Below are 17338 nucleotides of genomic sequence, written 5' to 3'. Positions count from 1 at the left end.
CCTATGTTGAGACACATACATGTTATAAAATGTTGAAAGAGCATTAAGGTTGTAAAAATAAATTCTTACTTGATTTAAGAAAGGACAAATTCTTTAGTTCTTCCCTTTTCCCTGTGAGTATGTAAGATGCAACATTATACCATTGCCAGCTGGGCATTAGTATGATGTGGTGTGAATGAACTGGCATCCTGAACAGCGTGCAGTTAGTTTGTGTCTGTTGAATCTGCTTCCCAAACTAGCAGACCCACTACCCCGTCTTCTAGGGAGATGCATGGAATTCATTCCCGCTGCGTATTCACAACCATGAGTACACAATATTGGCAGAGTCAGGCATAAATTCATGAGGACAACTGTTTTGCTTTTGTTGCGAGCCCTGATCTGCAAGGAACGGGTAGAGTCATGCACTGACAATAAAAGAATGTTGAATAATTGACGATGAAGGGAAGTCTGTTTACAATGGGCAATGGATGAGGTGAGTCAGAGTAAGTACATGGGAAGCTTCCGCCCTCTTCTTGCCCCTGTAATAATACTGTATCAGGAAGTGTATGTGTAAGGAAGGTTATTTACGGTTATGGTCACAGCTTTAAAAGTGTGGCCTTTAAATGGTAACTGTTTCAATGATGATCGCTTTCGTAATTAATATCTTAAAACAATGAAAAGAAATTCTTGTTTCTCTGCCAGAGGTGTCTGACCCTTGAGGTTGGAGCTATGTAAACAGTTGATTCAATGTTCACCATCTCTCAAAACTTAATCTGCCGTAAATGGAGCAAGTGTCTTTTCCATAGGCCTCTTGACATGGTTAGTCTAAATAAGGGGGTTAAAATCCTCTTTCAGAGGGAAACAACAGCAATTTATTCACTCCCCTTTATTTCTAGGGGTAATGGACTTTTAATATGCCTTTTTTCCTAATGCTTGTCTCTTTTTTTTTTTTTTTTTTTTAAGTATTGCAGAGTTGTGTTGCTGCACTTGGGTTATGGGTTTCACTTAGTCAGGATCACTTTGAAGCACTCGGTTCTGTGTTAATGCTGCAGCTTGTCACAGTGCCCTAGAGTTGAAAACATTCGAAGAATGTGAAACGTCTGCATGGTGTTCTTTAGGGTGAATGATTTCCTTAGGGGATTGATACACACAGTACAATTCTATCGTAGTGCAGCATGCCCAGGAATCAAGATGCAGGTTATAAATTAAAGATCAGCAAAATGTCACTCTAGATTTGAATTAAAAGGAACATGAGCAGATGGTAGATACCTGTGCATCGTCTGCAGCACTTTACTTGAGGTTTAACAGCCTGGAGTTACTACAACAACATAATTTCCCATGTAGAATCCCAACCTTTGAGTTATTTTTGTTCCAGAGCAGTTGGGTTGTATTTCTCAGATCTATAAGGGCCTGATTTTGTGGACACCTGGCACATCCATATCTTTGTTTAGTCAAGATTTTTTTCAATTTTCATGGAACTCTTTAAGTAATGTAAAGAATGGGTCCATGTTTGTGGGATCAGGACTTACATAGCTTCCCCTATGCAATGCTTTGCAGACCCTTGCAGTTCTTGTTTCCCTGCCAGCTCAGGGCTGTGTCTTCTCCCATCTATTGTTACATGTCCACCACACAGACAGTTTCACTTGTCCACTGTTGGCAGTTTTGGATTGTTTTGTGCATTTAAGACATTTTCCACAACTTTATTGTAGGCTTTCTGTGAAGAAATGCCTTTGTCATTGCAGTTGCAACACACTAGTCTTTCTCCTCCTTGGAGTTTGTAGTCTTCAGATGTTTATAGAGTGTTATCTCAGTTGCTCCATTTAATGGAAGTCTAGGCATGTTTACTCAGCAATTTCATCCTCTAGTTTTCAGGAGTGTTTTTTTTCCTTTGTACTATTGTTCTTTTGTCCTGTGACACACTGCACTGTCTCTTTTTTGCTGTCTTGTTGCACTAAGAGTATGATCTTGATTGGCAGTTGTGTCCAATTGTTGGCCAGGCATCTTGGTACTTGCAGCTTTATGGTTATACATGCCTGCTGTATTTAACTTTTTCTATTCTTTTGTCTTTACCGGTAGCTGTAGACACTACTGTAACAACACTGTTCAGCATGAATAGAAAGAAGTGGTTTCATGGGAAGGTTCTTCAAAACTATGTGTGGTCTGTTGGTTCCTACTTAACCTTTGGGCAGATTTCCCCAGGTGGTGGATGGCTCTTGTGTAGTGGAGGTCACCTGAGGTTATATGGTGGCCTACATCTTTCTTACCTTTCTAATGTTGTCACTTTTGTTTCATGGAATCAATTTCCTGATTACTATGCTTCATTCTAAATATGGGTCAGGCCGAGGCTCACCTTTTCAAGAAGGTGGCCAGTGTCCTTCAACAGATTTTAATTTACACTACTGAAGGGTGTTGCTTTCATTTGGACTAGTGTAATGTCTAATGAATCATGGCAGTTGTTTGCTTGACTCCTGACTTATTTTCTGACAGGCATGGAGAACTAACCAATTACAATTGCTGACTTGGGATGTTACTTCATAAATCCCTACTGAGTTTTTATTGAAGGTTTTAGGTTTGGTTTTTTTTTTTGTATGTGTGCGCTCAGTAATGAATCTAATAAAACACAAATGCAATGTCCTACAACATGAAGACAACCAACCAACTATTCAGTGGTGTGTGGAGGACGAAAGTAGTGCTGGTGACAGAGATGCCAAAGATATATGAGAAATGTAAGATGTTAAAAAATTATAAGTTAAACGTTCTTAAAGGCATAGGACCATGCACTTAAAAAAATAAAATATTCTTTTTTCCTTGTTTTTGACAAGCAAAAGAAGTACTGCTATGGGTCATAGTACTTCAAATCTTACTAAGATCATAGGCTCACTTGAGACTAATCCCATGCTCTTGCAGTTAAGGTATTTTTCTTATGGCTAGGAAATGCATATTCTTATTCTTCATTTACCTGTTTCTTGTTTGGGGTTCACGGGTTGGGTGTGCTTAGCTGCAAAAGTATTGAAAGTAGGACTTTCTCCAAAAATTACTAATCTTTAGTGACTTACATAAATGTATGCAGTTTGCTAGACTAATCTATCAAACAGTTTTATACCTACTAGAAATTGGGCTTTGAAACCTGCATGTGTCAGTGCTCTGGAGCATTTAGAATGTGGTATTTGTTCCTCAGGAGCTCCCAGCTGGCTTTTGCTTCTAGACTTGAGCATGACATTAAGTTGTTAAGGGTTAAAAAGGGTTGTGTTTTTCAATAGTTTAGTAAGTTGAAGCATTGAGTGCAAAGCATTGACGCTCATGGTATCTCCCCTAATTAATTCCTCATCATTTGCACTGGTGTAAGGATCTGCAACCTGTATCACTGTAGAAAGATGGTACTGTTGTTAAAAGTGGAGAATGCATGTGGCATATTTTGGTGTAGTAGCGAATCCTGTCATTGCTGAGTGTTTGGCAGAGAGATGTATTGTAGTCCTTTGGTGTGTTGTGCTGAGGTGGGCTATATGTAGCTAGTGGAGGGCCATTCACCATCAGTTATTTTAACACCACTGTACCTTCTATTGTGGACAACCCACAGATGTTGTATAGACTGTTCTCCATGTCTTTCAAGGCAGAAAAGATTCTATTGTCTACTTTTTTATTTTTTTGTACAGACTATACCCCAGAGGAGTTTTGGGATTGATTATGACTGTGGCTGCTTTGTCAAGGATGGGGAACCTTTCCGTTACATCTCAGGTAGCATTCACTACTCACGAGTGCCCCGGTATTACTGGAAAGACCGCTTGTTGAAGATGAAAATGGCAGGACTTGATGCCATTCAAACGTAAGTAGCTGTTGACTTTCAAAGTGATTTGATGTATGAGAGGTAGTTAAGTGTAATGCTAACATTGGTTTATTAATTTTTAAGTAATAGGTGAGAAAGCTCCAGAGAAGTGAATGGTAGTACAGGATGACCTCTAACACTGTAAACTGGGACAACTGGGCACAGGTTATAGCTAACAGTCCACTTCCCTGCTGATAGGCAACAGCTTTTGCTTCACGGCCAGGAGTACAAATATGACCTAAAATAAATTGTTGGACTGTGAACTTTGGCAACTACAGAACAGTTGTATGTGCTCTGCCTCTGCCAAGGGCATTGTATTCTCTGATCAAAAAGCAGATGAGGTGAGAGGGGACAGTAACTTCTTAATACAGCCTGAGTTGTATTGCCCTGATGCTTTTAAAATATTGGCAAAGGCTGCAGTAATATTTAAAACTATTTCACCAGGAGAGTTTAAATTTAGAAAAATGGTGGGGAAGTAGGTGTACTTTTTTAAAAAAAAAAGACAGTTTAACCAGCTTTCAGTTGGGCGTACCAAACTTTTAGTCCATCTTTCTTGTCTTTCCTACCTGGTTGTGTACTTATTACAACAGGTGAAGCACAGATTGAAAAAAATGCAGCTTACTCTTGTTTTTGCCAAAGCTTCCTTGACAAGGCAAGAGGAATGGTAAAAAAGTGGTAGAATGGTAGAAAAGTTGAGGAGGAACTTCTTTACTTTGAGGGTGGCAGAGCACTGGAACAGGCTGCCCAGAGGGGTGGTGGAGTCTCCGTCTCTGGAGACATTCAAAACCCGCCTGGATGCGTTCCTGTGCAGCCTGCTCTAGGTGACCCTGCTCTAGCAGGGGGTTGGACTAGGTGATCTCCAGAGGTCCCTTCCAACCCTATGATTCGATGAAAAGTGTAAGGCACAGTCTTTTCAAGCAGTGGTTGTAAGTCCTAGACATTTTTGTTTTTCTTTCCTAGATCATTATGACTGCCAGGCAATGTTGGTTCTGGCAGTGCAGTGCTTGTATAACAGGGTGCTTTCCTCAGTGGGAGTGTTGCATCATCTCTCTTCCCCTCCCTTGAAATCTGTATTATGTTTGACCTGCAAGTTGCAGGGTTGCCCTGTACACTCGAGGATGTGATTAGTAAGGGCTAGTATGTGAAGAACAGGTGGCAGGGAAAGAAGAAAGAAAAGTTGCTTTTTTTTTTTTTTTCCAAATTTAGGGTTCTCTGTTTTTTTGGATGTCTTAAAACCCGTCCTCATGTTGTGATGTGGTGACTTTTTGGTGGGTGGTTTTTGTTGCTTTCTAATAAACCAAGCAAGTTCTGTCTTCCCTCATTTAAGAATAAGGGGATTAAGTAACATCTGCTCAGGACAGAGTTGCTGGAATTGCCCATGTAATTATTTTTTGCTGCAATAAAAGTAATCTCAAATGGACCTGAAAATTATACCTATTGATGTCTGTCTTGAAGATGAGCCTGGGTCCTGGTGGTGGCTCTGTGACTCCTATGATCCGTAGTGTCTCATACTTCCCTTATGTCTCTTGATTTATTTTCCTCCTCCTCCCAACACCTATATATCTTCAGTGCCCTCTGAAGGGCTGAAAATTTCCAGCTTTTTCAAGCAGTCCCTTCCTTTTTGATTTGAAATTGCCTGTTTATGTATCTGCTGCATCACTGGTCTTTTGAGACAAGAATCTTTTCTTTCTCATTCCCCCCATCACTGTTGTTTAATGTCAAAATTGCTGCAGGGCTGGAGTTGTTTTCTGGGGTTTTTTTTTGTTTGTTTGTTTGTTTTTTTTCCCTGTTGCTTCCTCCTTCTTCCTTTGTGATCTCCCACTAACAAAGTTTTTTTTCCCTCTTTATTTTCTTGCCCCCCCCCCCCCCCCCCCCACTTGTTGAGATCTATTACTCTGCTTTACTGTTCTCTCTGTGTTGAGGTCTCTTACTCTGTGCTTTAATGTTCTGCATTAGTGTCTTTCTGCTGTGCAGGAAGGAGTGGAGATTGTCTCGCGTTGCTGGTGTTAACTGGTCTGTGTTGGTCTTGGGAGAGCTGAATTGTTTCTGTTTCAGCACAGAAAGTATGGTACAGATGGCAAGTGTTGCCATGTGGTTATGTGACCTATGGCCTTAGGTGTTGTTGCTGGATCAGTGATGACAGGTAACAGGTTTTTTGCAACCTCCTTTTCTTTTAGTAGAGCAGACTGGGATTCTTTAACTTTCTCCCCCATCATTGCTTACCTTTGGATTTTTTCCGCTATGGTGAAAGATAGTTCCTAAATGTGTATCTTGTAAGCAGAAAGTGCCCTTGTGCCTTGCATTTTCTACAAGAATGAATCCATGCGTCTTTCCATTTGACACTGCTCTCTCTCTCTCTCTCTCTCTCTCAATGCTAAAAAATAAAAACAAGCCACCCACAAAAACCCTTTTGTTTTTCTTTGGAGTTTGCAGATAATCAAGCCTTACTGCTCTTGATTATTTGAGAAAAAGCAATAAATTTTCGTGTTACCCCAAATAACTCTGCGGTGATTTTTGTGTGGTTTTGGTAAAAATGGAAATTGGTCTAGATGGTTATTTAGTCATGTTTTTGTTTTCTCTTCTTCTGTCTACTCTTTCCTGGATCAGTAGAACTATTAGCAAGGAACTGAGGTACCAGTTGTGTGAAGTCATTTTGGAATGGGCAGCAGTACTGCCAGACCTTCTGGCAGAATGTGAGATTTGAGCTCTGAACCTTTGGGCCACTAGTGAAGACTGTGATTCTGCTGCTTGGCGTTTTTCACCACGAGACAGGGAGGGGTCTTGCCGTAATTTGAAATATAGGAGCCTGCCTTGTTCATATCAAGACGCTCCCAGTGAGGCTTACCACTTCAAGGGAAACAGGATCCTTTTATTACAGGATGGTCCTCATAAATACCTTGTGGGCAAAGCAAGCCAGACCTGCTCTCCTTCCTGTTCTCTGCAACCTCATTTCCAAAAGATTCCCTATGCCTTGATGCATCGTTCAACTAATAACTGAGTCAGCAGCTCATCTGGGACTTTTGAATGGGTGAAGTCAGTTAATGTGTATATAACCATCTGCACCTGGAAACATCTTAAGCAATAACAGAATATAAGAAAACAGGTGACAGGAAGCTTGACCTTACATTAGAGCTTAAAATATAAAGGCCTGAACATTCCAGATAGCCGTTTGAAATTTGATGTTGTGGTTGGTGTGACATCCCAGAAGATGGTGGAGGCGTACCTAGGAGCTCCACTCCTGACCTCTGCAGGTAGCAAGTAGAGGTATCTGGTCACACAAAGGTAACTATGCTTGTTTTCAGTTCCTGAACTGTGTCTACCAAACAGAAACAAATGCTATCAAAGACACATGAGAAGGACTGAAAGTTCGTGGTTTGTTTTGGGTTTTTTGGTATGGCGGAGATAAATAAGTAACCACTAGATGGGGCTAAATATTTACAGGATTGCAGACTGGTGGAGAAGCTTCCTGGAAGAATCGTCAACCTTACAGGCTCATAGAGAGTAAGAAGAATGATGAGTATTTTATTTGTTTTCCTGTAGTTGATTAATGAGCAGAAAACTGTAAACCAGTAGAAACTCCCTCTAAGAAAGAGCTGCTTTTTAGAGCATCTATTAATTAAACAATAAGCACAATTTACTTTTTCTAAAGACTCATAAATGTGTAATAAAACTAGCATGTAGAAATGGTGCTTTAATGTTTATTAAATTAGTACAAGCTATTGAATGTTACACTATTTTATGGTTTGAAGACGCCACAACAATTTATTGTCATTTATTCTACCACTGGATGACCCCTCCCCATGCAGGGAAGGGGAATCGGGGGAAAAAACAAAGAAACCCGAGAGCTGAAATATAAACAGATTTAATAGGACAAGACTAAATAATTAACACTAATAATACTAAAGAACCAGTATTGATCCCAATAACAATATAAAATATACAAGGATCATACTCAGCCAATTCTATCAGTAGGAAGCTGTGCACTCCCAGCAGTGGACAGCAAATTGTCGGACACTGTGAGTGCTACGGCTTCGGGAGGAAGGGAAGGGCTCAGGGGTCTGGCACTGGGGCGAGGAGTTTTCAGGATCGCAGCCATCATGGAAGAGGGAAGAATCCTCAGCAAACTTTCTACTTTATATCAAATGTGACATTGGTGGTATGAAATAATCCTGTTGGCCAGCTTGGGTCAAGTGCCCGAGTCTTGCTGCTTCTCATCCCTGCACCTGGCTAGGCTCAAAAACACTGAGACTTCGAAACCTGCATATCATAGCTGGCTATAAAGTAAGTATTTTTACAGATTCAGACACTAGAGTTTTCTAAAAATGCAGTTTTCCCTAGCATTAGAAGATAAATTAATCCTGTGTTGCTCAAACTGGGACACGCTATTAAAAAAAACTCAACCCTGGTATTACAGAATATTATCTTGTATATTAAGGTAGTTAACGTGGGTTTTTTTTGCCTGTCAACATCTCTCTGAAATAGTAGAGGAAAAATGAATTTTAAAGAAAAGGAGGGTTTGGGATAAAGCTTAGAAATTGCGTGTAAATGGACAGTAAATTACCTATGAAAAATACCAAGATGTAGTGAAGCTATGCAGGGTGAAAATTAGAAGGGCCAAAGCTCAAGCTCTGCTCTCAAGCAGAACTCATCTTGGCCACCACGGTTAAGGATAACAAGAAGAGGTTCTTTCGGTATATCAATAGAAAAAGGAAGATTAGGAAAAATGTAGGCCCACTAACGAATGAGATGGGCGCCTTAGTGGTGGAAGACACAGAGAAGGCAGAGCTACTGAATGCCTTCTTTGCTTCAGTCTTCACTGCTAAAGCTGTCCTTCATGAATCCCAGGCCCTGGAGGCAAGGGGGAAGGTCTGGAGAGAGGAAGAGTTTTCCCCAGTAGAGCAAGATCGGGTTAGAGACCACTTGGCCAAACTGGACATCCATAAGTTCATGGGCCCTGATGAGATGCACCCGCGAGTGGTGAGAGAGCTGGCAGATGTTATTGCTTGGCTACTCTCCATCATCTTTGAAAGGTCATGGAGGGCAGGAGAGGTGCCTGAGGGCTGGAGGAAGGCCAATATCACTCCAGTCTTCAAAAAGGGCAGGAAGGAGGACCCAGGGAACTACAGACCGGTTAATCTCACCTCCCTCCCTGGGAAGGTAATGGAGCAACTCGTCATATCCAAGCATGTTCAAGTGCAGGAAGTTATTGGAAGTGGTCAACATGGATTTACCAAGGGTAAATCATACTTGACCAATCTTGTAGCCTTCTATGATGTGATAACTGGTTGGCTGGATGAGGGCAGAGCAGCAGATGTCATCTACCTTGACTTCAGCAAGGCTTTTGACACTGTCTCTCATAACATCCTCCTTAGGAAACTGAGGAAGTGTGGACTAGACAAGGGGACAGTCAGATGGATCGGGAGCTGGCTGTGTGACAGGACTCAGAGGGTTGTGATTAATGGAGCAGGGTTGAGTTGGAGGCCTGTAACCAGTGGTGTCCCCCAGGGGTCAATACTTGGACCAGTATTGTTTAACATATTCATCAACGACCTGGACGAGGGGAGAGAGTGTATGCTCAGCAAGTTCACTGATGATACCAAACTGGGTGAGGTGGCTGACACCCCAGAGGGCCGTGCTGCCATCCAGCATGACCTAAACAGGGTGGAGAGCTGGGCAGAGAAGAACTTAATGAGGCTGAACAAGATCAAGTGTGGGGTCCTGCACCTGGGGAGGAAGAATGTCAGGCACCAGTATAGGTTAGGGGTGGACCTGCTGGAAGACAGCTCTGAAGAAAAGGATCTGAGGGGTCTTGGTAGACAGTAAATTATCCATGAGCAAGCAATGTGCCCCTGTTGCCAAGAAGGCCAGCGGAATTCTGGGCTGCATAGGGAAGAGTGTGGCCAGGAGGTCAAGGGAGGTCATTCTCCCCCTCTACTCTGCACTGGTGAGGCCACAGCTGGGATACTGTGTCCAGTTCTGGGCTCCCCAGTTCAAGAGAGACAGGGAACTACTGGAGAGAGTCCAGCATAGGGCAACAAAGATGATTGAGGGATTGGAGCATCTCCCTTATGAGGAAAGGCTGAGAGAGCTGTGACTCTTTAGCCTGGAGAAGAGAAGGCTGAGGGGAGACCTTATTAATGTTTACAAGTATCTAAAGGGTGGGTTTAAGGAGGGTGGAGCCAGACTCTTTTCAGTGGTTCCCAGTAACAGGACGAGGGATAACGGGCACAAGGTGGCACATAGGAAGTTCCGAACAAATATGAGAAAAAACTTCTTTACGGTGAGGGTGACAGAGCACTGAACAGGCTGCCCAGGGAGGTTGTGGAGTCCCCTTCTCTGGAGACTTTCAAGACTCGCCTGGATGCAGTCCTGAGTAATGTGCTCTAGGCAATCCTGCTTTGGCAGGGGAGTTGGACTAGATGATCTCTGGAGGTCCCTTCCAACTCTGAAATTCTGTGATTCTGTGAAATGCTATTACTCAAATACAGAAAAAATATCACATTTCAAGTTTGAAAAAGGAATGTGGCATTCCTTTATAAATTCATTATTCTGTAGCTAAAGCAGTATGACATTAACAGCTGATTATAAATTTGTACAATGGTATATAGGAATTATACTTGTGAATAATAACAATTTCAAAGTAAAATGATTTAGTTTGAGGCCATTGTGAGCTGTAGAAAAAATATTAGGGGATTAAAGTGTATTAGTAACAATTTTTAGACCAGTATTTAAAATACACTTATATCATGATTCATTCTGTAAGAAAGCATTTCACATAAAATTTTTTTCTTCACTTTCTTCCCTTCTCTGCGAAAACTTGCTTTTTTTTTTCCACAGCCATGTGGGGAAGCATGGGTCATAAATTAGATCTGTTTCTGGAAGAATTTTTCTGTCTTGAGTGTAAGGGAGCTGGAGAAACCCTTTTGTCCTCACCTCAGACAGTATTAAGCATATTTAGATCTTCAGACTTGGTTCTAGAACAAATTCATAAAACTCTCTAATGAGTATATTTTCATAAGTAACAGGTTACGAGGTGTAGTTAAATTGCAGCTAAGAATGCTTGTCTGATATTAACCTGTCGTTTACTTACTGGTTATAAATAACTTGTTCGGTAGCCTAAAGAGAAAGGACTATTAGCATTTGTTGCTGAGTATAAGCAGTTTCTGTAGTAGTATTTTAGGCAGTGAGAAACTGTTATGAAGTTAATCCAGTCATCTTTATTTAGCTCAAACAGGTGCAGCTGCCTGCTAGAAGCATTTTTCAGTGAATAAGTTGCTACATCAACATGCCTTTTAATTCCTCCCAGAAAGAGCTTTGTCTCTTACTGCAGTGTCATGTTGGTGATTCATAGTCAGATGGTACTTTTCAGTGGAACCTGCAGATCCTTTTCCTATTAATACCACTTCCATATGTTGTCTTTCTCATTTTGTATTTTTTTGCCTTTTCTTGTGCTAGAGAGAATTAAAAAGTGGTATCTCTTAATTCCTTGTTGATATCAGACCATGTTGTTCATTAGTTTTTTCGTTTTTCCTAATCTTTTAGGCAAGTTTTCCTGTGAACAAATGGAGTTAGGTTTATCTGTCCTTGACAAATTCATAGTCACATTATATATATAACTTAGAAGAATTCTGTATTTCTAAGCAGTAGTTTTGAAAATAATTTAGCTATTATGGTTTAGAGCAAACTAAAATTATTCTGCAGTGATAATCTGGATAATGGTACATGGAAAAGGGAAAGCAAGCACAATATGATACTCTGGTATTGGCTTCTCTGAGGTAGGTTGGCAATTTGTTTTAAATAGTTTTCTATTTTCTCTACTTTGATCTTAAATCATAGATGTCAGCAATCAGCTTGCTCATCTGCAAATTTAGGCAAAGCACACAACTAAATTAATGTTGGGTATATTTTTCACATGATTCATATATTCATTACATGCGCATTTAGTTTGTTCTACAAGTGAGTTAATCAGATGCTTTGGAAACAATTAGAGCAGGGTGACAAAGAAATAAAATATACTACGTAGAGGGAAAAGTCTGCATTTTGATGTCTGAGTGTGTCGACTCCATCCTGGCATACAAACTTTAAGCTTTATCTTTTCAAACAGAGAATTAAGGGTTTGACATTTGTGAGGCTATAATATTAACTAATGATGCTGAAAGATCATAATTTTTGTATTTTTTGTTCATGTGCATGTATTTCTGAGTGTGGCCATTCCAGTAGTGTGCTCGTGTGAGGGTTCCTGTTTTTCTTGCTAATTGAAAGCAGTGCTTTCTGCACTTTCTTTCCCTCTTGGGTAATTCTTACAAAATTAACTCTGGAAAATAGAAACAAACGCAGACAGTAAGAAAAGTGTTGCCTGACAGGGTCTTTGCTTGACTAATCACAGTTTTGATTTTACAAACTTTTCTCAAATTTGTTTTCTCTGGAACATTGGCAACAGTTCTCTTAGGGGGATTACAAACCTGTGTACAAAAGGGTAAATGCATGGAGAATGAGTTTCCCAATTCTCTTCCATCCTTGCTCAGGCTGTACCCATCCCTAATTTTAATGTCTGTCTGTGCTACAACTGCCACTTAGCACCAGGCCAAAATTCACATGGTTGTCACGCAAGGGCCATAAGCTACAATATAACGTGTAGTAGTCGGTAGATAACGTGTTTCTTTGTTGTCTTGCAACCAAGCGTATTTTTATCTTCTGAGAGGTGTTCTATGGTGAGGTTGTGGTATCCTAAGTCCTGGAAGTAGAAGAGAGGTGTTCTCAAATGGTTATCTGCTTGTCTGGCAGCTTTATTACTTGATTGCAATGAAGTTTTACTTTGTCCAGGCTCCTGGGCACCTTAACATCCTCTAACTCGTCTGTTTTTTCTCATGCTGGTTTTTCAGAACCAGCATTGCTCCTGGTCAATGAAAACTTTCAGGACCTAGATGCAATATCATTTGAGGCTTAAACATTTTTAAATTTTTTGTAGTGGCAGCAGCATGGACCTGTCAGCCTAGTTGCTGTTCCCTGTGCAAGCTGTGTGATGCATTTGCAAAGGGTCATGTGCTGTTTTGGGCAAGCTTGTTCTTGACCACCTCCTTTGTGTGTGGTTTACAGTATTCATCTCTTCACAAACCTCCCACCACTATAGATACCACTGGCAACTAACTCGCTAATGTCAAAACTGTTAACTACTTAATTTCTGGAACAGACATGGTTTCTAAATGGCATTACCAAAACCTGTTCTTGAATTATATGGACTCCTGCAGGCATATTGCAAAGTTCAGTATTAATTTTAACGCCTTCTACCACATGAAGTACCTCACAGAAGAAAGACCCTAGAGTTACTCTTCTCTTTTACTGAAGACCAGTTCAGCATTACAGATCTCTGGTGCACGTAGCGCAAACAGTTGTTATTCAGAGTTCTGGTTTAGTCTCAGTTTTCTAATGGAAGGTGACCTTCTCTCTTTATAGGTATGTGCCATGGAACTACCACGAACCCCAGCTGGGCGTGTATGATTTTTCTGGTGACAAAGATCTGGAGTATTTCTTGCAGCTTGCTAACGACACTGGTTTGCTGGTTATCCTGCGAGCTGGACCTTACATCTGTGCAGAATGGGACATGGTACAGCCTTTTGTAACAGTTATCTCATTTCTAGGGTAAATCTAATGCAAATGTTTCTGTCTTAAAGTAGACAAACATACTTGGTGTATGCTTGGACAAGACTCCTGGTTTAGTGTATTAAAATCCATGCATCTGAAGTGACTTATTACAATACAAGCTTACTTTGTATTTGTATTTCATTGGGAATAATTACTTGTAGAAAATCAGTCTTCAGGTCTCAGTATATGGTTTGATAAAAGGCTGAATTCTTACATTTCCTAGAAATGGTTGCTGAAGTGATTCCCTTTCTTTTCCCAGGGAGGTCTTCCTGCATGGCTGTTGGAGAAGAAATCTATTGTTCTCAGATCTTCTGATTCAGGTAGAGGCATCAAAAAGGACTAGCAAAAATACACTTCAGCAAGGTGATTTGCTGTTTGAGGCCATTACTAGATAATTCATATTTCAGCTTAAGTTATTTTGTGAGTAAAATCTTCAGTAGTTTTAATAACAAGTGGGCATTCAAGAAGTATATAGAACAAACAAAGTAGGGTGGAAAGTTTCCGAGGTATTGGCAAGTTTCATGAAAACTGGTGGCAAGAGGGAAATCACTGTCACCACTGAGGAAAAAACAGGTGAGCTCTCAGCTTTGAGTTTTTTGATTTTGCAGTGGCCATCTGGCTACTCATTGTTGCAGTCCTTTCTGGCTGGTCAGTGTGCATGTAATTCCAGAACTAGTTACAGCATTCTTATGTGCTACCTTGTCATGGACCAGACATGGAGGGATGAGATGAGACAGGAGATTAATATGGTTATTGGAGTCTGTATTAGGGGACAAAGATACATGTCTGACTTCAGTTCTGCTCGTTGTGGGATAAATTATCTATTTGGGATAAATTATCTATTAAAAAATAGTAAATATAGCAATATTCAAATTTGTTTTCCTGTTGAAATGTATTAGGACAACCTGTGTGAGACATATTGAAGTCTCTCTGGCGATTTTCAAAGTTCGTTGGTATTTAAATGTTTTATTATTTAGTAAACTGTACTGGAAGCTGACATTTATGAACAAGTGTAAGAGCACATTGGTTCATTAAATGCTGTTCTGTTATACTCTACGTACTTAGTACACTAGGTAAAATCTACCCGTATGTACCTTAAAACAAAACCTAGAAAAAAAGCAGAAAAGTTGTGAAACATTTATACTTTATGTATCACAGATTACCTGGCAGCAGTAGAGAAATGGATGGGTGTCCTTTTGCCAAAGATGCGGCCTCACCTCTATCACAATGGAGGTCCAGTCATCATGGTGCAGGTAACTTCCTGAAAATCAAATGAACCCAAGCAGCATGATGCTTACATTGCTCTTGCAGATGCTCCGTTGATGGTGGGTAGTAATGTCACAGGTGTTCCTTAATGGTTTCAGGTAGCTGAAAGATTCTCACAAAATCTGTTATCCTAAAGAACACTGTTCCCAGAATTCAGAGAGCGCTCGTCTGCACCATCAAAGTTGTTTCCCACAACTATAGAAAGCAATAGAGGAAACTTGTGGAGCTTTTTAGAGCTGAGTTTCATACCAGTTCTCACATAAAGTCAAAATACATTACAATTACCTGGAACCCTCTGACATGAAAAAAGGGAATAAGGATACCAGAAGATAGAAGCAAAAGCAGTATGGAGTAAGCCTAAAACTTGTGACAAAAACGGCCTCAAAATTTAGGTTTTTTAGTTCTTAGCACCTAACTTAAGCTGTAAATGTTTCAGGACACAATATTGTGTGTTCATGATGAGTAGCTTGTCTCTTAAAGTCCTTCTAAGTGTGCAGTACTCTTAGTATTTGACCATAACAAGAGCTTTGTTTTCGTTTTGTTTTTTTTTTTCTTAAACTCCCTGGTTGGCACAGGATTGGATAGGAGACCCTTCTTATAATATGTCCAAGAACATTGTTCTTGAATAATGCATTATGACAATTAGCAAAACCAGTGGGCAAAATTATTCCTTGGCAGAAATAATATGCTTATAACAGGATTTTCATAAATAACCTTCAGGTGTGCATGGCACTGTATCTGGAGCTTGAAAGTCCCTCTCCTTAAGAAAAGGGCAAGATGCATACCTCTCAGTAGTAGCAGGGTTGTCCTCCTCCCCTCAGTCTTTTGGGTCTGTTGCAGGCCTTTGCTCTTCATGTGAGCCCTTTGTAGGTGTCTCTGTTCTGGAAGTCCAGTTTTGCTGCAATTTTTATCATGTCACAACCTGTTCTATGGTTTTATTGTTCTGCCTGAGAGGTGGATCATAGCTCTCAATTTTTCATAAAGACTGTTTTGATCACTTGCCAGGGTAGAGATTTTTATGTGGAGGGTGATTTTGTAGGAAAATTACTTATCTCCACACAATGATTGCTCCACTGTAAGATACAGGTGAGAGGAATGAGTGCCTAGAAGTGTGTCTTCTCTTACTCTTCAGGTCTGAATTTAAAATGAAATTTTTAGTATTGCTGTCAAAGGAAGGGGGCAGTTGAATTTGGACTTTCCATCTTTCTTATTAGATGCAGACTGAAATTGGCTGCTGCTTTACTGATTTGCTTTTGTTGTGCAGGTAGAGAATGAGTATGGAAGCTACTTTGCTTGCGACTATGACTATCTGCGTTCCCTTCTGAAGCTCTTTCGCCAGCATCTTGGGGATGAGGTGGTGCTGTTCACAACTGATGGTGCAAGCCAGTTTTACTTGAGATGTGGAGCTCTTCAGGGTCTTTACGCAACAGTGGACTTTGCTCCAGGTTGGAGACTGCAGTTTGTTACCAAAAAATTCTGTTGTGTATGCATTTGTGGCAGGACAAACTGACTTGACTGCTTGACAAACCTGATGGCTTTGTTTAAATGGGGTAGTAGAATCATAGAATGTCTCAAGTTGGAAGAGACTCATAAGAATTATCGAGTCCAAATCCATGGCACTTATGTATATTTGATGTAGTCTTAAATGTACAAGAATCACCCACAAGTACCCAGTTAGAGAGTCATAATCAATTTCTTGCATCATGAAATCATGAATAAACAATTTACACTGCTCAAAGGGCATATCTCCAAACAATTAGCAGTAATAGTTGGCATTGATTCCACTGGGGTTTTTAAATTTTTTTTTTTTGCTGAGGTTTTTTTGTTGTTGGATTTGTTTGGTGTTTTTAAGGTCCTCTGTCTGTCCCAGAATCCAACCTTCATAGTTCATTTCTTTTTAAGGCAGTGGTTACTGGAAAAAAAATTAGTGCTGAAGTTCATCATTAGAAATGTGCACACTGCTACAGTTTGCTCTGATATAGGCCTGAAGAATGGCTAAGCAACCGCAGTGTGTTCAGAAAATGCCCTTTTGATAGAAGAGAGTTAATGACGTAGATGTTCATATACTGCACGGACTTAGCAAAATAGGCTTAAGGCACAAGAAACTCCAAAACAGGTCTTTCCATATTTTTTTTATGTCTGGCCTCTCTTGTACATTATTCTCTCCACATTCAAAGATGTGTGCTTAGCAGGAATCTGTTTTCTTACATGTAAATTGAAATTGTGAACTCTGTCATGTGTCTCATTTATGACATGGTGAGCTACTCACGGAAGTCGTTATTTCTAGTCCCTATGGCTTGAGCCACTAGGACTGATTGGTAGTGAAAGTCCTTTTTAGAGATTGCCTGGCAACTGTTCTTCCCCGTAGTCTTGGTACCGCAACCCTAGGCCTAAACTTTCCAATGACCAAGTAGCAATTCTAACACATCTCAGACTTTTTGGTGCCAGGATGTCATTCCTGAGAAGATCTGGTCAGAAGATGTGTCTCAAAAGCAAAGACATACATGATTGCATTCATACATGTATGTATATTTTTAAATAAGTTCTAGATACTGAAATCAAAGGTATTGATTCCTGTGTTTTCTGAAGTAACTTTATTTTTTGGATTTTTGCTAGGTGTTGGAAAGA

At 40.3% G+C, this 17338-nt stretch overlaps 1 protein-coding gene across 1 annotated transcript in view; it reads left to right on the top strand.

The window, feature by feature from the left end:
* Window positions 1-17338, top strand: part of GLB1 (galactosidase beta 1) — a 52103-nt gene that overhangs the window by 8158 nt on the left and 26607 nt on the right. The window contains exons 2-6 of the mRNA XM_063325398.1: window positions 3633-3802; window positions 13256-13406; window positions 13704-13764; window positions 14603-14697; window positions 15975-16155. Of these exons, the coding sequence (XP_063181468.1) occupies window positions 3633-3802; window positions 13256-13406; window positions 13704-13764; window positions 14603-14697; window positions 15975-16155 (658 nt within the window). The remainder of the gene's footprint in view (window positions 1-3632; window positions 3803-13255; window positions 13407-13703; window positions 13765-14602; window positions 14698-15974; window positions 16156-17338) is intronic.

The sequence above is a fragment of the Chroicocephalus ridibundus genome, chromosome 2 (assembly GCF_963924245.1).
Source record: "Chroicocephalus ridibundus chromosome 2, bChrRid1.1, whole genome shotgun sequence".
Classification (NCBI taxonomy): domain Eukaryota; kingdom Metazoa; phylum Chordata; class Aves; order Charadriiformes; family Laridae; genus Chroicocephalus; species Chroicocephalus ridibundus.
The sequence above is the reverse complement of the archived record's forward strand: the minus strand, read 5'-3'. Positions and strand labels throughout refer to the sequence as shown.